The 20,065-nt window shown below is 46.3% G+C and overlaps 1 protein-coding gene across 6 annotated transcripts; it reads right to left on the bottom strand.

Annotated features, from left to right (window-relative positions):
- Window positions 1–843: 843 nt before the first annotated feature.
- Window positions 844–19,681, bottom strand: zbtb4 (zinc finger and BTB domain containing 4). Of its 6 annotated transcripts, none has more exons than XM_028429128.1 (3): window positions 19,566–19,681; window positions 18,350–18,484; window positions 844–9,279 (listed from the first exon to the last, which is right to left on the bottom strand). In XM_028429128.1, exon 3 carries the CDS (start codon window positions 9,261–9,263, stop codon window positions 3,759–3,761), a length of 5,505 nt encoding a protein of 1,834 aa, XP_028284929.1. In that variant the 5' UTR covers window positions 9,264–9,279; window positions 18,350–18,484; window positions 19,566–19,681; the 3' UTR covers window positions 844–3,758. The 6 variants fall into 6 exon arrangements, with proteins under 6 accessions (XP_028284929.1, XP_028284932.1, XP_028284928.1 ...); XM_028429131.1 differs by lacking the exon at window positions 19,566–19,681 and adding an exon at window positions 18,564–18,647; XM_028429127.1 differs by lacking the exons at window positions 18,350–18,484; window positions 19,566–19,681 and adding an exon at window positions 14,653–14,789.
- Window positions 19,682–20,065: the final 384 nt, after the last annotated feature.

Raw genomic sequence — 20,065 nt, 5'->3', positions numbered from 1 at the left:
ATAAAATCAGAAGAAACTCCCTCCCACTTCAGAACAATTTAGACCGAGAGCTCTGCTTGAAGAGAGCCGCAAGGATTATCAAAGCCTTCACTCATCCCCGCTGTGGACTGTTTGACCTCCTGCCCTCTGGAACAAGGTGCTGCTTTTTGTAATACATCTTTTGAAGTTATGAAAGTAAGTTAGTCTCTTTTAACTGGGCAACTATCACTAAATACTCGGTGGTCAATTTATTGCTTTATTAGGGAAATGCTGGTGTTTATATACAATCATTTTTTTTAAAAATGTGCATATATAGTGAATTAAATATTTCTGAATCAATAAAAATAAAATAATGATTTAATTTTTTAAATCAAATAATTCGATTATTGAGGGCTGAATACCATTTAGCTGCTTCAGCATCCTGTTTTCTGGCCTAAAGTCAGGGCTAGACTGAGACACATAAACAGAACAGAAGCGTTATTGATATTATTAGTTACAATGGTGTTTTTCCTGTTATGAAAATAAAGCAACAAAATATCTGCTAAAGGTCCAACAAGTTAAACAAATTCAGCGGTTTGTTATCCGACTTTCCCCACTACTGACATTTTGTGATAAATATTTTGAGAGATTAATTCAAGTTTCTTCATGTCTGACTTTATGTTTGTGTGTCTTCAAACTGTCTGTTCAGATTAGAACCACTAGGTGTCACTGGTGGGAAATTCAAGGACAGTAAGAAATCAGATTCTGATGAGCAAACTGTAATCAGACAACACCAGAAAAACCGACACCACCTAATTTAGAGCTACTACATACCAGGCACGATTTCAAAAAACAACATACAAAACTAGAGCTGATTTCATTGGGTCATCAGGTTAATACTTTATTTTGTTTGATTGCAGCAAAGAGAAAGAAAGGGAGACAGAAACAAGGAGGGCGGGAGAGAGAGAAAAAGAGAGAGAGAGAGAGAGAGAGACGAGAAGAATGTCGGAAAAAGGAAACTACAGACTTTGGGAGAGCTGTGGCTACAAGCCTTTGTATCAAATCTAAAGACAAAGTCATCAGGCAACATTTAAAACATCTTTTAAAAATAACATTAACATATTCTGTGGGCTTCTATATGGCACAGTATTAACCCTAGACATGTACACGATACCGAAACAGTTTAGCCACACTCCTACATCTATGAACAGCTTCATAGCAAACAAAGCTCCCAGCTCACACTGTCGTCTCCCCCAGAGATTTCTTATGCCATAACAAGGCACCTTAACAATAGTTGAAATCTGGCAGATCCACATCTTACAATAGATATTTAAATATCAAAGCAGAGGCACATTCATTTAAACTAAAACATACAGTAAATAGTTGTATATTACCACCAGATTCCAGTCCAGTTACTACAATACTGTATTTGCATGCTTTTGGTCTGTATGATAACCATGATGGCAAACTATGGCATAAGAAATGGTCCAACAACACAAACATGTCCATCTACACAGGAATGGCTTGGAGACAGGAAGGCGGCTTCTTCTTTTTTTTTTTTTTTTTTAATTCTTTTTTTACACTGAAACTAACCCACAAATAAAAAAATAAAACGGGTGGCCCCTATGCAGTCAATGGATATGCTGCTTAGGCAGATTTATTTTGGTTTTCACTCGCTCTTATTCACAAACACGCAAAAAAAAAAAAAAAGGCTTGTAACCACACCCGAGGGGATGCTGCTTGTGTGCCCCTGCAGTCGGTCACGCTGTGAACCACAAAAAAAAAAAAAAAAAAAGGTGCCTCGGTGCTGTACCATCACGCACGCTTCATTCAGGAGGAGGCGCAGTAGTGAGCGACTTTTACGCTCTCTAGGGTAGGAGAGGAGGAGGGGGATTTAAAGAGCTCCTAAATAGATGCAAATGTGGCTGCTAATATTGTGGATTTTTCCCAAATAAAAAATATATGAACAGAGATATGGAAGATTAAAAAGGCCAGAAAATATTAAAAAAGATAACAAACGAAAAAGCTGTGCGCACGTTGCCAGATTTGCTGAGGATATAAACGGTTAGGAAGCAAGTGTTGCTCATGCTTTGTGGATACAGAACCCAAGTTTACTGACATGTTCCTAGGACTACTGTTTATATGCATACCAGACATTATACGGTTCTTTAACAGGTTATTAGTGTCAAAACAGAAACAAAAAAAAGGAACTGAAACCAACTCTACCATTAATGCAGCTGTACTTCATTAACCTCATCACTAAATTTACATTCATATTTTTAAGTTTACTCCCCCTTTTTTTTCACCAAAGCCACTTCCATCTGGTAAGAGGGCTAAACAACATAAACAACAACAAAGTTCAACAGAACAAACATATAGAGATAACAATACACATAACAAAAAGGCCCTCAAGGAGGGCGTCTGGAGAGTTGTCGGCCACCACTTCTTGGCTGCTGAGCTCAGCCTTTTTCCTACCATGACACAGAGCAGGAAGGGAAATAGTTCAGGATTTTTTCCAATCTGCCCTCAGTTGTGGAGCAGGACAATGTTTTTTTTTTTTTTTTTTATTAATACGTCCATCATCTCCGTGGGGCCTTCTGACTCCAACAGTCCAACAGTTTTGTGCCCATATATTTCTCTTCCTATCCAGAAATAACTCAATACCCTGAATCCATTTTTTTCCTCTTTTCCTTCTTTGCTTTCTTCTTCCTGGCTTAGGAAATGGAGCCTTCGCCTCCTTTAATCAAAGAGGAAAAAGCTACACAAGATGAAGGCTGACTGGTTTTTATTCTTTTTCCTTTTTTTTGTTTTTTTTGTTTTTGTTTTTCAACGTGAAGGAAATGAGATGAAAAACGGAAGTGCAATGCTCTACACCAGCCTTTACCCAGTGGCCAGCTACATTTTCCAAAAAGCAGCTACAAGTGTCCCCTTTTAAGTGACCACTACACGTTTCTATGTTTGTGCACGTAAGGTATAAACTATAGTGAATGCTGTACAGATCTGGCCACTTTCAGATGGATCTGTCATTGTCACAGCCACAGCTTTGACTTCTTACTGATTTGGATATGAAGAATCACTTCTTAATGCACTTCTACACAGTAGCGGTTCCAACCAGAGTAGGAATGCTGTGTGCGTCTCACACGGAATGATCTAGCCATTCATACACACTCAAAACACACACGTCACGCATACACAGTAATACCTGCTTAAGCCCAACGATATAACTTCCATGGACAGTTTAACCTGCATTCTCACTCGCTCGTACAAAAATACACAATTTTTCAGTTGCTTAATGCTCCAGCTGTGGTAAGGACTCCTCTGTCTCATCCCTTATCCTCGTCCACTCAAGCCTTCCCTGAAGAGCGTTTATCCTCGTTATGCGGGGACTATAAAGGGAAGTAGACTGAACTAATTTTTCACACAACACACACCCTGTTAGCAGTTCTTATTCTTATATTATATAGATAATATAATGAGTCAGAGAGGAAGATTAATCAAGCTCTAGAACTACAACACACTACAGGCAGAAAGGAGAGACGCAGAGGAAGGTGAGCAGGAGTAAAGACAGGGGAGTAATGATACGTCGCTATAATATTGAGTCTCTCCTCCCCCTTTTCTTTTCTCCTCCTCTTCCTTCCTTCACACCTACTCCTGTAATGCCTAGCTCTGATCTCTACTGAATAAAACAGAGGCAGGGGTACAGTGTGACGCAGTGAGCTCACACACCCCCCTCCCAATCCCAGCCTGAACAGATGAGGCCATCCTCTGTGAAATATATTCCTCATGGCGCGTCAAGTGTCCTAAGGTTTGCCGCTGCTGCTGTCCCGTTGCTTTTTGCCGCTGCTGCTGCCGCTGCTGTACAGGCTGGGATTAGCCACAAGGGGGTGAGGCGCTGCTCCCATGTAGGGCCCGGCACTGGCTGCGTAGTTGAAGATGGCAGGGAGGAGAGGCAGGGGCTCCACTTTGTCTCCCCCAGGTGCCATCATATTCAGAGCCACCGGAAGTGCTGCCAGGTTGTAAGGGTAGGCCAGGAGCTGGGGCCCGTAGAGCAGCTGGTAAGGGTCTGGGTAGAATGGCAGCTTGGCCAAGTCTGCACCATTAGGGACCATCACCTTCCCCAGGGGTCCAAAGGGAAGAGCTCCAGGTGGATAGGAGGACATGAGCAGGTTTTCCTCCTGTTTCTTACCAGAGCGGTAGCTGTCTGGCACAATAAGGGGTAGTGGGTAATCCTGGGAAGGATAACCCATTGGGGTGGCGTCCCCTTGCTGGGAATCTCTGGAAGAAACAGTGTCCTGGTGCTCTGGCTCAGGTGGTTGTGAGGCTCGGGGGAGGAGCAGAGCGTGGGCAGATGGGCGGTCACCGGCACCAGCTGCTCCAGTGGGCAGCGTGAGCCTGTCGAGTCCTTGTGAACTGGAGTGAACCTGGCGGTTGGCTTGAGCTAACAGTCCAATAGCTGAGGGGGACCGGCAGGGGGATTTAGGAGTGTGCCTGTGTGAAGAGGGTCCATTCATAGTGGTTTGAGTGGGGAGACGTTGGGGAGACGGCACAGGGCTCAAGGGCTCCTCTTTAGGGACCAAGAGTGCAATCTGGTCCTCTGGTGGGTGACCAACTCTACTGATTTGCTGGGCCCTCTCTATCTCTTTCTCCCTTTCTTTCTCAATTTCTCTGTCCCTCTCTCGCTCCCTCTGCCTCTCTAGCTCCCTCTCTTTCTCTCTTTGCCTTTCTATCTCCCTCTCCCTGGCTAGTATAGAGGACATGGTCAGATCTTGTGCTTCAGTGGGAGAAGGACTCCTGGACAGGGACTGGACTCTGAGATCTTGGACCAAAGGTGGCTCTTCGTATCCTGCATGTAGGAATATACTGCTTCCGCCCTGCCTTTCTCCTCTGTCCATAATGACCCCATCCCGTTTCATAAATCCCCCCGCAGAGCTGGAAGTTGTTGTCATGGTAACAGAAGCAGCAGCAGTGGTTATTCTGGTCTGTGATGTCATGGGCACATTTGGAGAGGTGTTGGTGGGTGCCACAATGTGCACAGGGCTGGGTATTCTGTGCACATGGCTGTCTAGATTCTTTTTGCTGGGCGTGCGATAGTCAAGACATTCAGATCCGTTCATGACGAGCACGCTGTGTAGAGCGGAGGGTGGAGCAGGTGTGAATTCATGTTTAGTGGGTGTCAGGTTAACTGGGCTTTCTAATGGAGGGTCTGTGATCTGAGGTCTGAGGTCTGTTTGTTCAGGTCTGTCACTGGATTCTGGCGTATGATGTCTGTCTGCTAATTCACTGCGATGGTCTTCATGCTGCTGTGATGCCAAACAGTCACCACTGCTGGGCGGCTCTGGTGTTGAATAGCTGATAACTGAAACAGATAAAGCACTGGGAAGCTGTCTTTTTTCAGTCTCTGTGTCTGTGTTATGGGTGTTAACAACTGCCTCTGATGTTTTTGGATCTTTGTCGTCCGTTTCTCTCTCTGGAGAGCTGCTTAACTCGTGGCGTCGGACATGGCGAGTCAGTGCTGAAGATGTCTTGCACACTTTATGACACTGCGGACAGGTGTGTCGCGATAATGCTCTTCTGCTTAGGCGGCTTGGGCTAGATCTACTCCCTCTGCTTTTATCTTCATCATATTTTGCGATCTCTGGCACAGACTTCGTCCCAAAACCTTCAACTTGTTCACCAAGAGCAATCTTGGGGGGCACAGAGGGCGACTCAGTGGGCTTAGGATGCTGGGATCTCTGGTGGTCTTCCAACTTGTCCCTCGAGGGGAAAGTGGCTCGACAGAAGAGGCACACAAACTCCAGCAGATGGCTCAGCTCATGTTTGTCTCGCTTCCTGGGGCTTGAGAACCAGCGGCCACATGTACCACACTCTGCTGCATTCCCATTAGTCCAAGGACGCCTTTTTATTCCTGTAGGGGCCACTGAGGTAGACAGAGAGATGGTAGACGGCTTTGGAGAGTGCAGGGGAGGGGTGGATACCTCATGACGGGCCTCCTTAACCTGTTCCTCTGCGACTTTACTTTTTTCCTTTACGGGGGCAGAGAGATAATCCTTCTTTTTCCCCTCTCGCTTGTCTCTGTTAGCTTTTGAGACTTTTTCAGCCTCCTCAGGTGCCCCGTCTTCTTCTTCATCTTGTGATTTCTCTGTCTCTTTATTCACAAGGGTCTTAAGTCTCTCTGCCCTCCTCTTCAGCCGGATGGAACGCTTGTACTTCAGTTTCCTCTGCCAGCTCTTTACCCTCTGTAGGTGTGCTTGGGTCTTCCTCTTAGGCTTATAAGAGTAGTAAGGTCGCCATAAATTATCCTCCAAGTCATGGTCACTCTCCTGTTCACGCACCTCCTGACGGAAGTAATATTCTCTCACTCCATCAGGGGATTTGGAGCTTTTTTTCCCAGCCACCTCCTCCTCCTCCTCCTCCTCCTCCTCTGCCTTTTCATCCTCCTCCTCCTCCTCCTCCTCCTCACAGTCTCCCCTCTCTTTATCGCCCTCTGCTTCCCGGCTAGCTCTGCTTTGGAGGCGGTGTTTATGGTGATGGTGGTGGGAGTGAGAGTGCCGCTGCTCCTTGGCTTCCCGCACAGATGCTGTTTCAGTCCGTTTGGTTTTCGGAGGAGAGAGGCCCTTGTCTCTCCTGAGGTCTGTCTCAGAGATGCTACGCTTCACTATGGCCTCCTCACCAATGCGTACAGTAATCTGGCACAGCGGCCCTGCCTCTTTGACTTGTGACCCTACAGATGCTGACAGCTGCTTTGAGTTTGAGATGTCACTCTTGCTGTGGGACTTGCGTGATTTGTGAAATAATCTGCTCGTCTCAGCTTCCTGTCTGCCTCTTGAGCCCTCTTCTGTGGTATCTGAACTGTCTCTTGACCTCTTCCTAGGATTATCTATGCTATCTCTCTGCTTTTTGATTGGCCTAGGGCTGCCCTTGTGGAATGGGTGACTGCTACTGGTTTCAGGGGACGGGCTGCTCACAGGGCTTTTTTCACTTCCTGTCGTCACCTGGTTGCTATGCACAATGACAGAGGATGACACTGCTGTTCCATGAACTATGACAGAGGGTTTTGCATGGCCATATGTAATCACAGAAGGCATGCCTGTTTCTGTGCCTCTACCAGTCTTGGGAGTTTTGGTTTTGCTGTTACTAGACATTTTGGAGCTGCCTCTCCCCTGTTCTGACTCTAGGGCATCACTCTCATGTTTTCTAACCTGGGGCACATCCGCCTGGGGTACAGGTGTTAGTGCAGAGAGGTCCCCGTGTTCAGTGGCCACAGAAACAGGAAAGCCATCAGGGAAAGCATCTGGGTCAGGCTTAACGCTTTTAGAGTGGGCCCCACCAATGAGGCTTTGTAGTTCCCCGGGGCCCAGAGCGCAGCCTAGGCCAGGCAAGAGGGAAGGTGTGTCAGCTGATGGCAGAAGCAGGCCATTATGCAAACTGTCACTATAGGTCTTGTAGGGTCTCTTCTGGGAGCGCATTGGGAGCAGGCGGTAGAGCTTGAGGGCATTAGCTTTCTGCTTATAACCTCCATTAGCAGTCTTTTCACTGGAGATGAGGCTAGGATTAATGCCGTGGATGGTCTTCTGGTGGGTTTTGAGGTTGTAGTACGTGGGGAAGGCGTCCCAGCAAAAGATGCATTGATATCGGCGCTCTCCTGTGTGCCACACCTCGTGCTTTGTGCGGTACTCAGCCAGGGCAAAGACCTTGTCGCAGTAATGGCATGGATATTTGCGGCGCCATGAGTGCACATTAGAGTGACGCTTCAGGCTGGAAAGGGTCATGTAGGAGCGCTCGCACACAGAGCAGAAGTAAATGACATTGCCATCTACCACCTTCACAAAATGGTGCTCATCACCCGCCAGTAGCTCTGCGGCTGCTGCATCATCACCTTGGATACGCGCCAGGAGGCTCCGCGCTTTCTTTCCCGGCCGCGCCTTGCTGATGTCTGTTTCTCCCACAATGACTCCCCCCTCGACTCTCACCTCACCCTCCTCCAGTGGCTCCTCCTTTGGCTGTACAGTGAGAGAAGGAGGTCGCAGGCTGTTCGAGGGCAGGCCTGGCACCCTGCAGGAGGCCTCATGGGATTGCAGTCTCTTGCTGTGGATAAAGACTTTGCCACAATATCGGCAACTGAGGGCGCGGCTGCCACGATGCAGCCGCATGTGGACTGTGAGGGAGGAGGCTGAGCTGAAAAGACGATGGCAAACCCCACAAATCAGCTCGGGCTTTAAGCTTTCAGTAGGGGAATATGAGGATGAGTGGGGGGGTGCAGTTAGACCCTCGGAAGGCGGAGGAGGTGGTGGCGGTAAGGGGGGAGGGAGATGGAGGGTGGGTGGGTGAAGACTTGGTCCGTGAGGGCTTCCCGCTTTCCCAGATGGTCTTCCTGTTATTTTCTCTCTCCTGTCTGCATCTCTCTGATAGGCTGATGTGCCCAGACTAAAGAGGATCTGGGCAGTCTGAGAGGGTGAGGCTGTTCCGTTGGCCACCCTATGCCTCTCATCCCACCCATCTCCACCGAAACAGCCCCCTAAAGACCCAGTAGAGGATCGTGGGGGTGACCTGTGAAACTGAGTCTCTGAATTGAGTTTGGAGCACTTAAGAGGAGGCGGGGATTTTATATCCTTCCTGATAAGTGCATGAACAGTCATGGGAGATGAGGAAGAGGAGGGGGAAGAGGACGGAGAGCTGTCGTGTCTTGGGGGCTTAAAAGGTCTGTGCTTTACATCCATGGTGGCATCCAGTTTCCACAGAGACCCCTTGTCTGAGTTCTTGGAGGATGGGCGCCGTCGGTGGGGGGAAGGAGAGGACGACGAGGAGCTATGACAGTGGTTTGGTGATGTCAGAGAGGTTGGGAGTGGGGCTGCACTAAGCGGGAAGCTTAGGGTGATTTTTGCATTTTTAGGTCCATCAACCATATCCTCCAACCTATCCTCCATTGTCGCCTCTCCTCGGCCTCCAAGTTTTTTAGCCTTCATCTCCAGCTCCGTAGCTTCTCGTTCTTCCTCGTCTCCCTTAGACTTAGATGCCACACCAAGACAGCAAACTGGTTTGTATAGTCCTTCAGTCTTTTTTGAGCTGTCAGGGGTGTGTAATGGCGAGGAGGCTTGAAGAGGACAAAGGGTGTTTCGTGCCACTGATGACGGTGGCAGGGAAGACGAAGGTGACAACCGGTGACGTTGGTGTAGTGTGGCGTCCTTAGTAGCACTATGCGAGGGCTTGCAGAGAGGAGTTAGCCCAGGAGCCAGGCGATGTTCACTCACACGTGGCTGAATAAGGCCCGCATGGAGGGGGTCCCACACCTTCTCTCCGGACACCATGACCAGCCCCCGAAATCTAAAAGAAGAGTCAGAAAAAGAAAGGTATTAGCATTATAAATACATGAATAACACATTAATTGAAACTGACGTGTATTATTAACATTACGCCCAAGACTTTTCCAGAGGCAATCAAGAAGCTGACGGAACACTTTTGAGAGAACCGAATGCCCCGGCACTGATGATCTCCAACTGCTCAGCCAGGAGTGAGTGAAAGAAGGGAGAGGGCAGGGGGAAGGAATGAATCTGCGGCAGTGCTGGTTTAGATTTCAGTGTGCCACAGCCAAGCTTTCAGAAACACATTCCAGAGATCCATCTCTCGCTCAGCTGTGACACAACATTCCCTATGCCTAATTGGGAGGCGTTCAGATTTAATCAAGATTCCCTCAGAATAGAGTGCTGACTTAGATCTGTGGCCCGGACGCACATAAAAATAGTCCCACTCTCGTGCTATTTGAGCAACAGCCTTGTTAGCCATTCCTGGCACTGGCTAGTATTTGCCAGGCAAGACTCTAACCATTTATTTGTGAAGATGTGGGGAAGGGAAGAGGAGACATGAGGAAGATTGCACACATGTGCGCTGAGAAGGGGTGTTTTTCTGCCCTCTGCATCCGGTACAATCTCAGCTAAGCTGTAGGAGATGAGCGACGGGCTATTCTCATTTCCATTCTAATTTGGTGGCTATGGTGGCAGATGCAAAGCAGCTACATTCCCCATATGTAAGAAAGCTTCAGATTCACATACAATAATCTGATTTCAGCCCTTAAAATAGGTTCATTTGTGTGGGTCTGCACACCGGGAAGAAAGATGAAGACAGTATAAGGGCATAATGATGCGACAAGAAGAAAAATCCTCAGTCATGCTTTTCTGCCTTCATTTTCAAGCAGCAAAGCAGCCAGGAAGGCAGGCCGCTGTAAAATTCCACAGGCAGCCCTGAACAGGCAGAAACTAGGTCAGCACTGTTATTGCAGAGGAAAGAGGAGGGAGAGAGAGAGAGAGAGAGAGAGAGAGAGGGAGACAGGGTGAGGATGAGGGAGAGTGAAAGGGTGACAGAGAAAGAGAGGGTTAGTGAGTGAGCATGCAAGAGGTTTGGGGGCCGACAGACACACTGCAGACAGGAGACACACACTGCACATACATGCACTGTACCTACAGGCAGCACAGACAGCCATACACAAAGTAGCTCAACATGGCTAGGCCCTCTTGTAAATGATATTCAAAACAAAAGGTGAATCTGAGTGCAGTGCGGCCTGACACTGGGCTGCAGCTGGAGCCATTGTCAACAAAAGGAAACACATGTGTCTTTTATGACATGATGCACACGCTGTATTTTGTTGCTCTGTCTTGTCACTCGCATTTGCTGAGCAATAGATGTTGTGCAGGAAATCCCTTATGGCAAGCGCCAGCCTGCTACAAGTGGGCGGACACACTGAGAGACGGCGCTAAGGCTAAAATTTTCACCATCTCATCAGATGCTTGCGCCGCGAACAGGAAAATGCGTATGACGCCCCCTCGCTCTTTTTCTTTATCTCCCTGTGACGCACACAGCCTCTGTAGAAGCAGAGCCTGCACGACAGGCTGTCTGACTGTGACAGGCAGCTTTAGATGTGCTGAATTTACTCATGCACGCTCATACAAAACATGCAGAAAAACACTCTTTCTAAAACGATGCAGATTAACAGACGCACATATATCCTTCTCCATAACTCACAGACACTCAAACAAAAGTGACCACGAGGAGCCTAAAGTGAAATCAAAATAAACAGCAGCCCTGTTCCCACACCTCTCTGCAACAGGATGTTCTGAACAAATAAACACGCTGGTTGGCCAATGAAGTGTCCATCTATTTACAGTTGTAGCACTACAAAACCACATAGCACAAGCAGGTGCCCAGCTGATACAGGACAAATTACAAACTAGACTAATGTAAACATAAAGCACATTATACCAAATGCACTTGCTTTCACGTAATGACTCCTCACTGACAGGCCAAGGGAACAAAGGCACAGATTCAGCATGTTAGGAATAAAATCAGCACAAACACTCTATTATTTGTTGTGCAGGTTAAAACCAATTAACACTGGAGGAAATTAAAAGTGCTATTGGGCTCAATAATTATATGCTGAAATTCAAAACACAAGTTTCACTGACCGGCTTAACAAGTATCTGATGACATTACGACCATGGAAACCATTTGTTTGTAATCGATCGATATTAAACAGACAACCAGCCTCAAACGTTACTACTGAAGTGGCCTTGCATAACATAAGGCAGGATGACAGAGGAGTTTGGCTGGTACATCAGCACAAGGCCTTGAACCAGACATTGAGCAATCTGTTTATTCCTCGATGAAACAGTGCTGATAAAAAAAATAACTGTAAGGATTCAGTGACCATGCTTATTTGTGGGCCTTATTCCATTTCAAAGGGAAAGCCTTAAAAATGATATAAATACAAATTTAATCTATTTTGAGGCAACACTTCTTTTTAATAAAAAACAATTGGACCTATGGCTCGAATTTTCAAATTTCAACACCCTTTCACCCAGGAAAACCAACTAAAATTTAGCTTTTGTCTTCAGTGGGAAATGGTACATTGTGCATTTATTCCTGGGTCAATAGACTCTGTAGTAATCACTGACATTTATTGGCTCTAGTTCCAATTTGCAGCTTTGGAAATGTGACATCCAGGAGGCAGTTTTTTAAAAGTCATTCAGTCAAAATTGACTGGATTAAAAGAATAATAATAATAGAAAAAAACACTACTTATATGTGATGCACAACAGAAACAAAAAAGGAAAATTTGTCTGATGGCAACCAACGTTTTAGCACTGGAGGGCATTTAGCTACAATTCCTCAAATGGCCACTTGAGGGTGGCTCCGCATGTGTAACACATGCAGAAATAAACATGTTTACAACCTAATAACAAATTAATTTACTACAGAGACCAACTTACAGGGATTTTCACTGAACTTTCACGACATTATTTAATTTATTGAGGCTTCAAGTAATGCATAATTTAGTACGTAACTGCTGTGACTGATGTGTGGCTGTCGTCTCAAATTTTTAGCTGCTCCATTGTGCTCCATTATGTGTGATGTCACACAGGGTTTGTCCATCTTTGTTTACATTTCACCAAAGTGAAAAATACATATAGGTATTAATTTCGGCATTTGGCAATTACCTCTGCTGACCCTTGTAATCAACAGCTACAAATATTAATAGAAAATAGGATTGTGCAAACAACACATGCAGGCCATTGAAAACTTGAATCATTCTGAGGTGAATAAACCGCGGCACAGCAAACTTGTGTGTGTGCGTTCTATTTTAATTTACTTTTTTAGAAACGTCACTGACTAATAAATGTAAAGCTAATCGCTAGGTGCAATATTACTAAAAGGTATGATGGTGTTGTTGTATGTGTGAGGGGGTTAAGGGGAGTGCCTGCGAGGCGGAATGTGGGGGGCCTCGGTGTTCGAGCCGGTGAGCCAGCGGCGAGGAGCATGTGGAAAGAGGAAGGTGTTGGTTGGACTCTCTCCCCAGTGAGGGGCAGCCAGAGGGGCCCAACTATCGAAGCAGCAGTTGGTCTGTGAAGACGTGCGTGCGTGCGTGTGTGTGTGTGAGTGGGGGGACATCGTTAGCAAGAACAGCTACTGAACTCTCCACAACCCCCCGGCCAAAAGAGCATGGTGGAGCCAGCCAGATGGGATAGAGGGAGGGAGGGAAGAAGGGAGGAGGTGAGGGGGAAGTTTGGGTTGGGGAGTGGTTGTGGTGGTTGTGGTGGTGCAAGTGGGGGAGGTAGGGTAGGGGTAACTTCAAACACATCAATTCCATGTTCACATTTTATGGTTTCCTTGTCTTTCAGATCCCCCTCGGTGTGACTGACTGTGTGGCTCCCCCCCTGGCCCCATGTGAGAGCTGTCGTATCGTGGTGTTTTCGAATGCCACTCCACGCACCAGCAAGCCTGTCCATGTCTAAAACGCCACACTCTCTACGCTCTGTTAGCTCTCAGCCCAGCACGTAATTCCCATAATTCTGCTCACTGCAATAGAATCATGGGAGGCATTAGGAAACAGTAAGACTGAAAAAAGCCCCCCTGGAGAGCAGTAGCACTACACCGGTGACCTTTTTGTAGGTAATTTCCCCAAAATCATTTTCAATTTCACGTGCAGTCCCTGTTGAAGGCGGTGTGAAAACCCCGCTGGATTCTCAAACAACCGAGGAACATTTGAGTATTAGCAAGGCTGAACTAAAAAAGCGGCGTGTTAAAAATGATGGCGGGGGGTGGAGAGAGAGGCAAAGCGCTGCGCCAGTTTCCTCAATGTGTTTCTGTGTTTGTGACATAAACATACAGAGGCAAACCAACTCAAACATGCCATTCCACAAGGCCTGAAGCAGCACAACTTATCTGTAATAATAACATCATCGTTTTTGATACCACAGAGCAGCAAGAAACTACACTTCCCATTGCCTGACCTATGACCCCTACCCTGGTGGCAGCGTGGATCATATTTTCCATACATTGAGCACGGGGGCTTGGCTTGGCATCCATGGAAACCAGGAATGTGGAGTAGTTGGCAGCAGATGCTCCGTTGTTTTGGGGAAAAAAAAGTAAGACTTCGGGCAGCAACAACAGGGTTGGGGACATCAATATGCCCTCTGCTGCTCTATGTGAGACACCCTCCAGCAAAACAACAGGCTGGTAAAATGGAGGACAAACTGGGCGGCCCACAAAAAAAAAAAAAAAAAAACACCACACAAAATAAGAGACAGAACCAGCAGCAGATGGAACCGGAGATATTTAGAAGTTTCTCCTCCCAAAACACTTCCTCTAATGTTGTTAATAAGTTCATGCGCAGAGGTGAGAGGCCATGTTAGGACCCCTAGAAACAAATCTCACATCACGCCTGTTGTGATGTTTGCAGGCCGCCCCCCCCTTCCACCGTCACCATCAGCGGTGAATCACAGAGACGCAAGAGGCTTCGATAAATTAAAAGTTTCATCACAATCTCGAAACGAGTCATCGCTCTTGAAAAAGAACTGCGTGGTGCGTCAGCGACAGAGGGGAGGATGAGGGAGACAAGGCCTGTTACTGGCACACACGCACGCACACACACACACATACACAGACCCAGCATAGACACACACACACACACACACACACACATAAATACGTCTCCACTGCATAAATACACACACCCACCAACACTCACGCCCCAACACACGCACAGTAAAATAAAAACCTTTTCCTCCTCTTCACGCGCGGAGCAACCGCCACCACAGCAGCGGAGTGGAGCAGAAAAACAAGCAGGAAAAACAACAGAATTCAGCCTCTCTTCCTCTTATTCTCTCTGTCTGTCTCTCAGGAAGGCAAGCATACAAGAGAACGTACCTCGGAAAACCTCCTGCTGCATCTTTGCTGCGATGTGTTCTCTCCCCTCACACTCCCTCTCTCTCTCCCTCTCTCTCTCACTCACTCACTCTCTCTCTCTCTCGATCTGTGTATGCGCACGTCTGAGTGTGTGTGTGCGAGCAAGAGAGAGAGAGAGAGAGAGAGAGCAGGGAGAGAGAGCAGGGAGAGGCGGTGCACACACACACACACACACACATACAGGCAGCAGTGTGTGAAGACAGAGGGCAGGAGCGATTCTCACACTCGAACTTGCTTGCTCTCCCTCACTCCCCCTTTCTTTCTCCTCTCTCACTCCAGTTTTTGCCTCTGACACACGAGTCTTACTGTTTTTGCTCTTTTTTTTTTTCTTCCGGCAAGTGAATCCCCCCCCCCCACCTCCCCTCTGCACTCCCCCATCTCCCGACCCCAACACCACCACCACCACCACCCCCCCACCCACTGAATCCAATCTTCTTTTTATTTGGAAGTGTTGTTCCCTCTTCCTAACACACAGACACACATGCACACACACTACTTTATATACACAAAGCCCGGCGATACGGAGAGGGAGGGAGAGGCAGAGGGAGACAGAGTGGGAGAGCAAGCAAGCAAGCAAGAGGACGCCATTTAAGCAGTTTGTTACGAGCACTGCAAGTCCCCAAAATGGCTGAAAACAAACAGGAACCATGCCAACTCCAAAAAACCTGGGCACAAGGACAGACAGACAGACAGACAGACAGACAGACAGTGAGAGTAGAGTGAGCGAGACAGACAAGCGAGAAAGTGAGACAGAGAGAGGACAAACTGGCAGTAGTCAAATGGCGGATGGGAACACTCTGTGGAACAAGTGAAGTTGAGAAGGAGAAAAAAAAATGGAATCTTTAAAGGGGCGCTCCGGTGATTTAGCACCGCACTTTGATAAAGTTTACGGACTTACAAGAGACGCATTAAAAAAAAACAAAGAGCGAAATCGGTGAAGCAGAGGCTGAGATGTCTTGACTAAAAAGTCTCAACGACTGGACAAGCTGACAACAAAGTGCTACGTCCTACATTTCCCATGATGCAAATTATTTCATGAAATTCTTTGTGTCTGGCAAGGTCCACATACGACAGTATGCTCATTCAGAATAAATGGAACTGGGAGAAAACAGCACAACAGGTTATTCTGGTGGGGGTGTGGCCCTTTGGGTTCCAGTGCATCAATCCAGTACGGCCCAGTGAAGGCCACAGTCGTTTATGATGGCATAATAAAGGATTTTACAACTTTGAAAAGATGGCGTAGCAACAATAATCCATTTCTATGCTTTAACATTTAAAAAGTAAACAGTTTAGTTTTAGTTGCAGGAAAAGTTAAGCCAATGGCACAAATTGCAAATGATGGTGCTGCTGATCTGCAAGCCCTCTGTGGCTAATGCATGTGCATGGAGAATATTTTGTGATCACGTCTGCTACTGCGCCGACATGGTGCTTAAAAAATGGCTTCCTTCAGACATTACAGAGCTCCCTCACAGGCTAGATATTCCTTCCAAAGATGAGTCAGACAGCGGCTAAAGGTGGACAGACGGGGACAGAAACTGGGGCAGGGACACTCTTCCGACTGTCCGTGCCCTCAGCTAAAAGGGTTCAAGTGCCACCAGCGATGATGTCAATTAATTGCTTTTAGGTCAGTGGGTGCATCTGTGGCTACAACTGACACTACTAGGGACAAGCTCCAATAGCTATAATGGGTCCTTTTCCATCACCAAACTAATGCCAGCGCCGCGTGGCTGCAACCACACATCGAGGCCTGTAGCTGTAAATCCCTTCTGATTCGTCTGTATCCGTGCAAAATTCCCGACAACAACACTCCTCAGACACACACATCATGGTCAGTGGAAATTCCACATATCTCCATCCCCCCCCCCTCTGTCAGCCATGAGCCACTCAGCGGCCTTAGATGAGGAGGTATTCTCTCCATTGGAACAAGGGGGCAGAAAAATGCAGGTTGGGGTGGAAGAATGTTCTAGTAACTGTTATGCTACGACACCATCATACTTCCCACTGTCCTTTTGAGTGGAGATTCCCCCCCACCTCCCCAGTACCCACCAACTGAACCTTGACGCCAACAACCCACCCTCCTCCTACTCGTCCCTGCCCTTTCCCTCTCTCCCTCTCTTTCATCACTCTCTCTCACCCTCATTGTACGCTGCCACACTTGTCTCCATGGGAACCGCTCTGGGATTGGGTGTTGTTCCTGTGACCTCTCTGGCACTTGGAGTTGGACAAACTTTTTCTCTCGCCCCCCCCCCTCCTCATGCACTCCTGCACGTTTTCAAAGCATGCCGGGTGTGTGTGTGTGTGTGTGTGTTCCTGAGGACATAAAAACTGGACATAAAATTACAACAGAAAGAGAGACTGCGTGTGTGTGAAGCAGACGGCCCGTTGGCAAAGACAATAGTGCGTGTGTGTGTTCCAGGAGTGCAGCCGCCCCGTCCACACATGTGTACTGGCATTGTCCTTCGGCTGCAGCCAGCCACCAACTCCACATTCAGAGGCACCCCGTTGCCCATCCATCCCTATTCATGGTAGTTTGGCCGAACGTGATCATAGCTTTTCATGCTGTGCCACCAAGCGACACACACATCTGAATACACAAAGATGGTGACACTAAGGAAGCCATCTTACTGGAAAATTTAAACCCTTAGCTGACCAAGACTTTCAATATTAAACAGTTTTTCCAGAGAAAAAGAAAACTGTTCAACTGCACCGCAGGATTCATGTTAAATTCAGTCTTTCACAAGGTTCAACAACATTCTGGCTTAAGTAAATGAAATTTCTATGGCAGATTGGGTCCAAAGAAAATATTTTTGTGAGTTTAACAGCACAATTGAAAGCTTAAAAAAAACAACCAGCACACACATACACAATCTCTGAAGACATTGGTGCAGTTAAGGAACCTTATAACAGAATGGTCTTGCTTGAGTGTCATACAAACATTCACGTATTTTGGCTCATTTAGGTCATTTTTAGGCTTGTTTATCATACTTGATAAGAAGCAGCTGCGTGGAGCTGTGGAGTCCGTAATTAAAGATCGGGAGGCAGCTTCTCCAGTCGGAGTTCTTTCTTTTATTAACAGTTACTATGGCAACAACCAACGCTCCACGCTCCACACCTAACGCATGTCGCGTATGCATGCGTGGCACTATATACCACAGCTGTAGCCGGCGTTGCGGCCTTGTTGCTATCTGTCATTTCTAGCAGTTGCCACTAGCCACTACCTGCGCTATGAGCTTAACAAGTATAACAAGTCCATTCAAAGTTTGTGCCCATGCATTCATATCACGGTTCAGATCTTCAATGTGCCCTAAACTGACCTGCCAAATGTGGTTTGTGGTTAAAATCTGAGTGAGTCACTCCTCTTGTATGAGACAAGGAAGAGAAAGTTCCCTGTCCAAAATGCAGAGTCACACCTGCAGCCAGGCTGTTTTAGTTTCAGTAATCCTGTGTACTAAATGTTCCAAATTTAAACTCTCACACACTCTCACACACATGTTAAAAAATCCTGTCATTGTTAGTGCAAAAACAAAAATCAGAAACAGCACAACAGCACGTTCACTTTGTGTTCCTACCAATTTAAATGCATGTGTGTGAATATGCCCTGAGGCATGTTCAAGCGTTAGTAAACATCCTCAGTGATCTCAGAGAAGGGATGACTAACCTGCTCTCCAGCTGACTTGGACTGAGATCAAAGTGGGAAGTCAAACAACGTTCGGAGGAGTTCAAATGTCAGTGGTTTCTTAAAGAGGAAGCAGCGGCTTTACAAGGACGGTACAGCAAGTCCTGTTTCTGTGACCTGCAATGAAAAGTATGAAGACTTATAATGGAACCACAGCACATACAGTACATTTTCAGCAATGACTGATGAGCATTACAGATGTTTTCATTTGTAGACACATAGGGACAGAGCTGATGAAAGGGTGTTTAATCCCTCGGTGTTGTCTCACAGACACAGGGGCGGTACTGTGATGAAACCTCGGCAGATGCAAAAAAGAGATGAGCATGCCAGAGCATGTCCTCAGCTAACACTGTTGTGTGCTGTTTATAAAAAAACTAATATCAGGACAGCAGCATGTTAATGTGGAACAGAGAATCTAGAAAACAAACAACTACCACATGATAAGGGAAGTAGTTCCAATGAACAGACTACCGGTACACAGAGCTGGAAAGAAACACCACCTTGAATGATATACTACATAAAACTATTCATAAGATTATTAGTTTGATTGCTGTTGCTTGTTCTTCACCCTCTTTCTTCTTCTTCTTTCTTATTCCTCCGTACGTTTTTTGGCGCAGCATATCTTCAGCATACATTGACCGATTTCAGCCATTCAACTATCAAAATGTTCATCTCACAGAGGACATTCCGGGCCAACTTTAAGTTTTTTTCAATGAGAGAGCCCTTCAATGAGGATCATCTGCCAAATGTATCTCCTCCTACAAATTGCAAGCTACAGACTCCATTTTAGTCTTAAAACGCTCATTAGATGCTGCTCTATCAAACTTGTATTCAGAATTTTCTAATTCCGAATCCTTTCCGCACGCCAGGCTCTCAAAGTTGGGAGTGGTTTTTGAGGTCTCCTCTGCCATTACCATGGTGACAGGCTGACACACAGAGGCATACAAAGCTCTGAATTGCTCTGATTCTCCAGCAATTCAGAGCAATCCTTCACATCAGCGTTCAAAGCAATGCTTCAGCTGCAGCAATCAAACTTGCATTTTCTTCAGGAAATGTCCTTTTCTAGTTTTCTCTTATATTTACTTTTCGTTTCCTCAAAAAACTCAAAATCATTTCTTGATGATTTACAAGACAGAAGTTACTCTTTAAGGCAAATCAAGCACAATATATTCATCTGTAGCAACCATCAATACTTTACCTGTTATCCTAAAAGGTCACAGTAAGCCGGAGCCTCAGCTGGTGGACTGCACCAAATATGAGCTGCCATGAGTGTCCAAGGCTACCAAGGAGACAGAGATACTATTAAATTTTCATGTCGAAACTTTACAGGAGAATTAAAAATGTTACCTGTTTAAAATCATATTAAAGCCCCAGCACTACTTGTGCTCCACTGCTTTGCCCTTATCTGGACTAACTTGGAGTTGGTTGGACTGCAGAGATGGCGACGCCATTGTGCTTTTGTAAAAATATATTGGTAACAGCATGGAAGTTTCTTCTAACTTCTACACTCTTTGGTCACAAGTCCTAAATGCCATGAGACGGAATAGAAACCTGTAAAAGACTGTTACACAGCAAGTACTATTAGATCAGGAATTAGTAGCAATAACATACTTTTTCAAACATTACATTAAAAAATGAAAGATGGAAACATTCTTAGAATGGCTGTCATCTTTGTAAAAAAAAAAAATTAACATGTTC

The sequence above is a fragment of the Parambassis ranga genome, chromosome 18 (assembly GCF_900634625.1).
Source record: "Parambassis ranga chromosome 18, fParRan2.1, whole genome shotgun sequence".
Taxonomy (NCBI): domain Eukaryota; kingdom Metazoa; phylum Chordata; class Actinopteri; family Ambassidae; genus Parambassis; species Parambassis ranga.
Note: the sequence above shows the minus strand (reverse complement) of the source record. Positions and strands in the feature narration are given on the sequence as shown.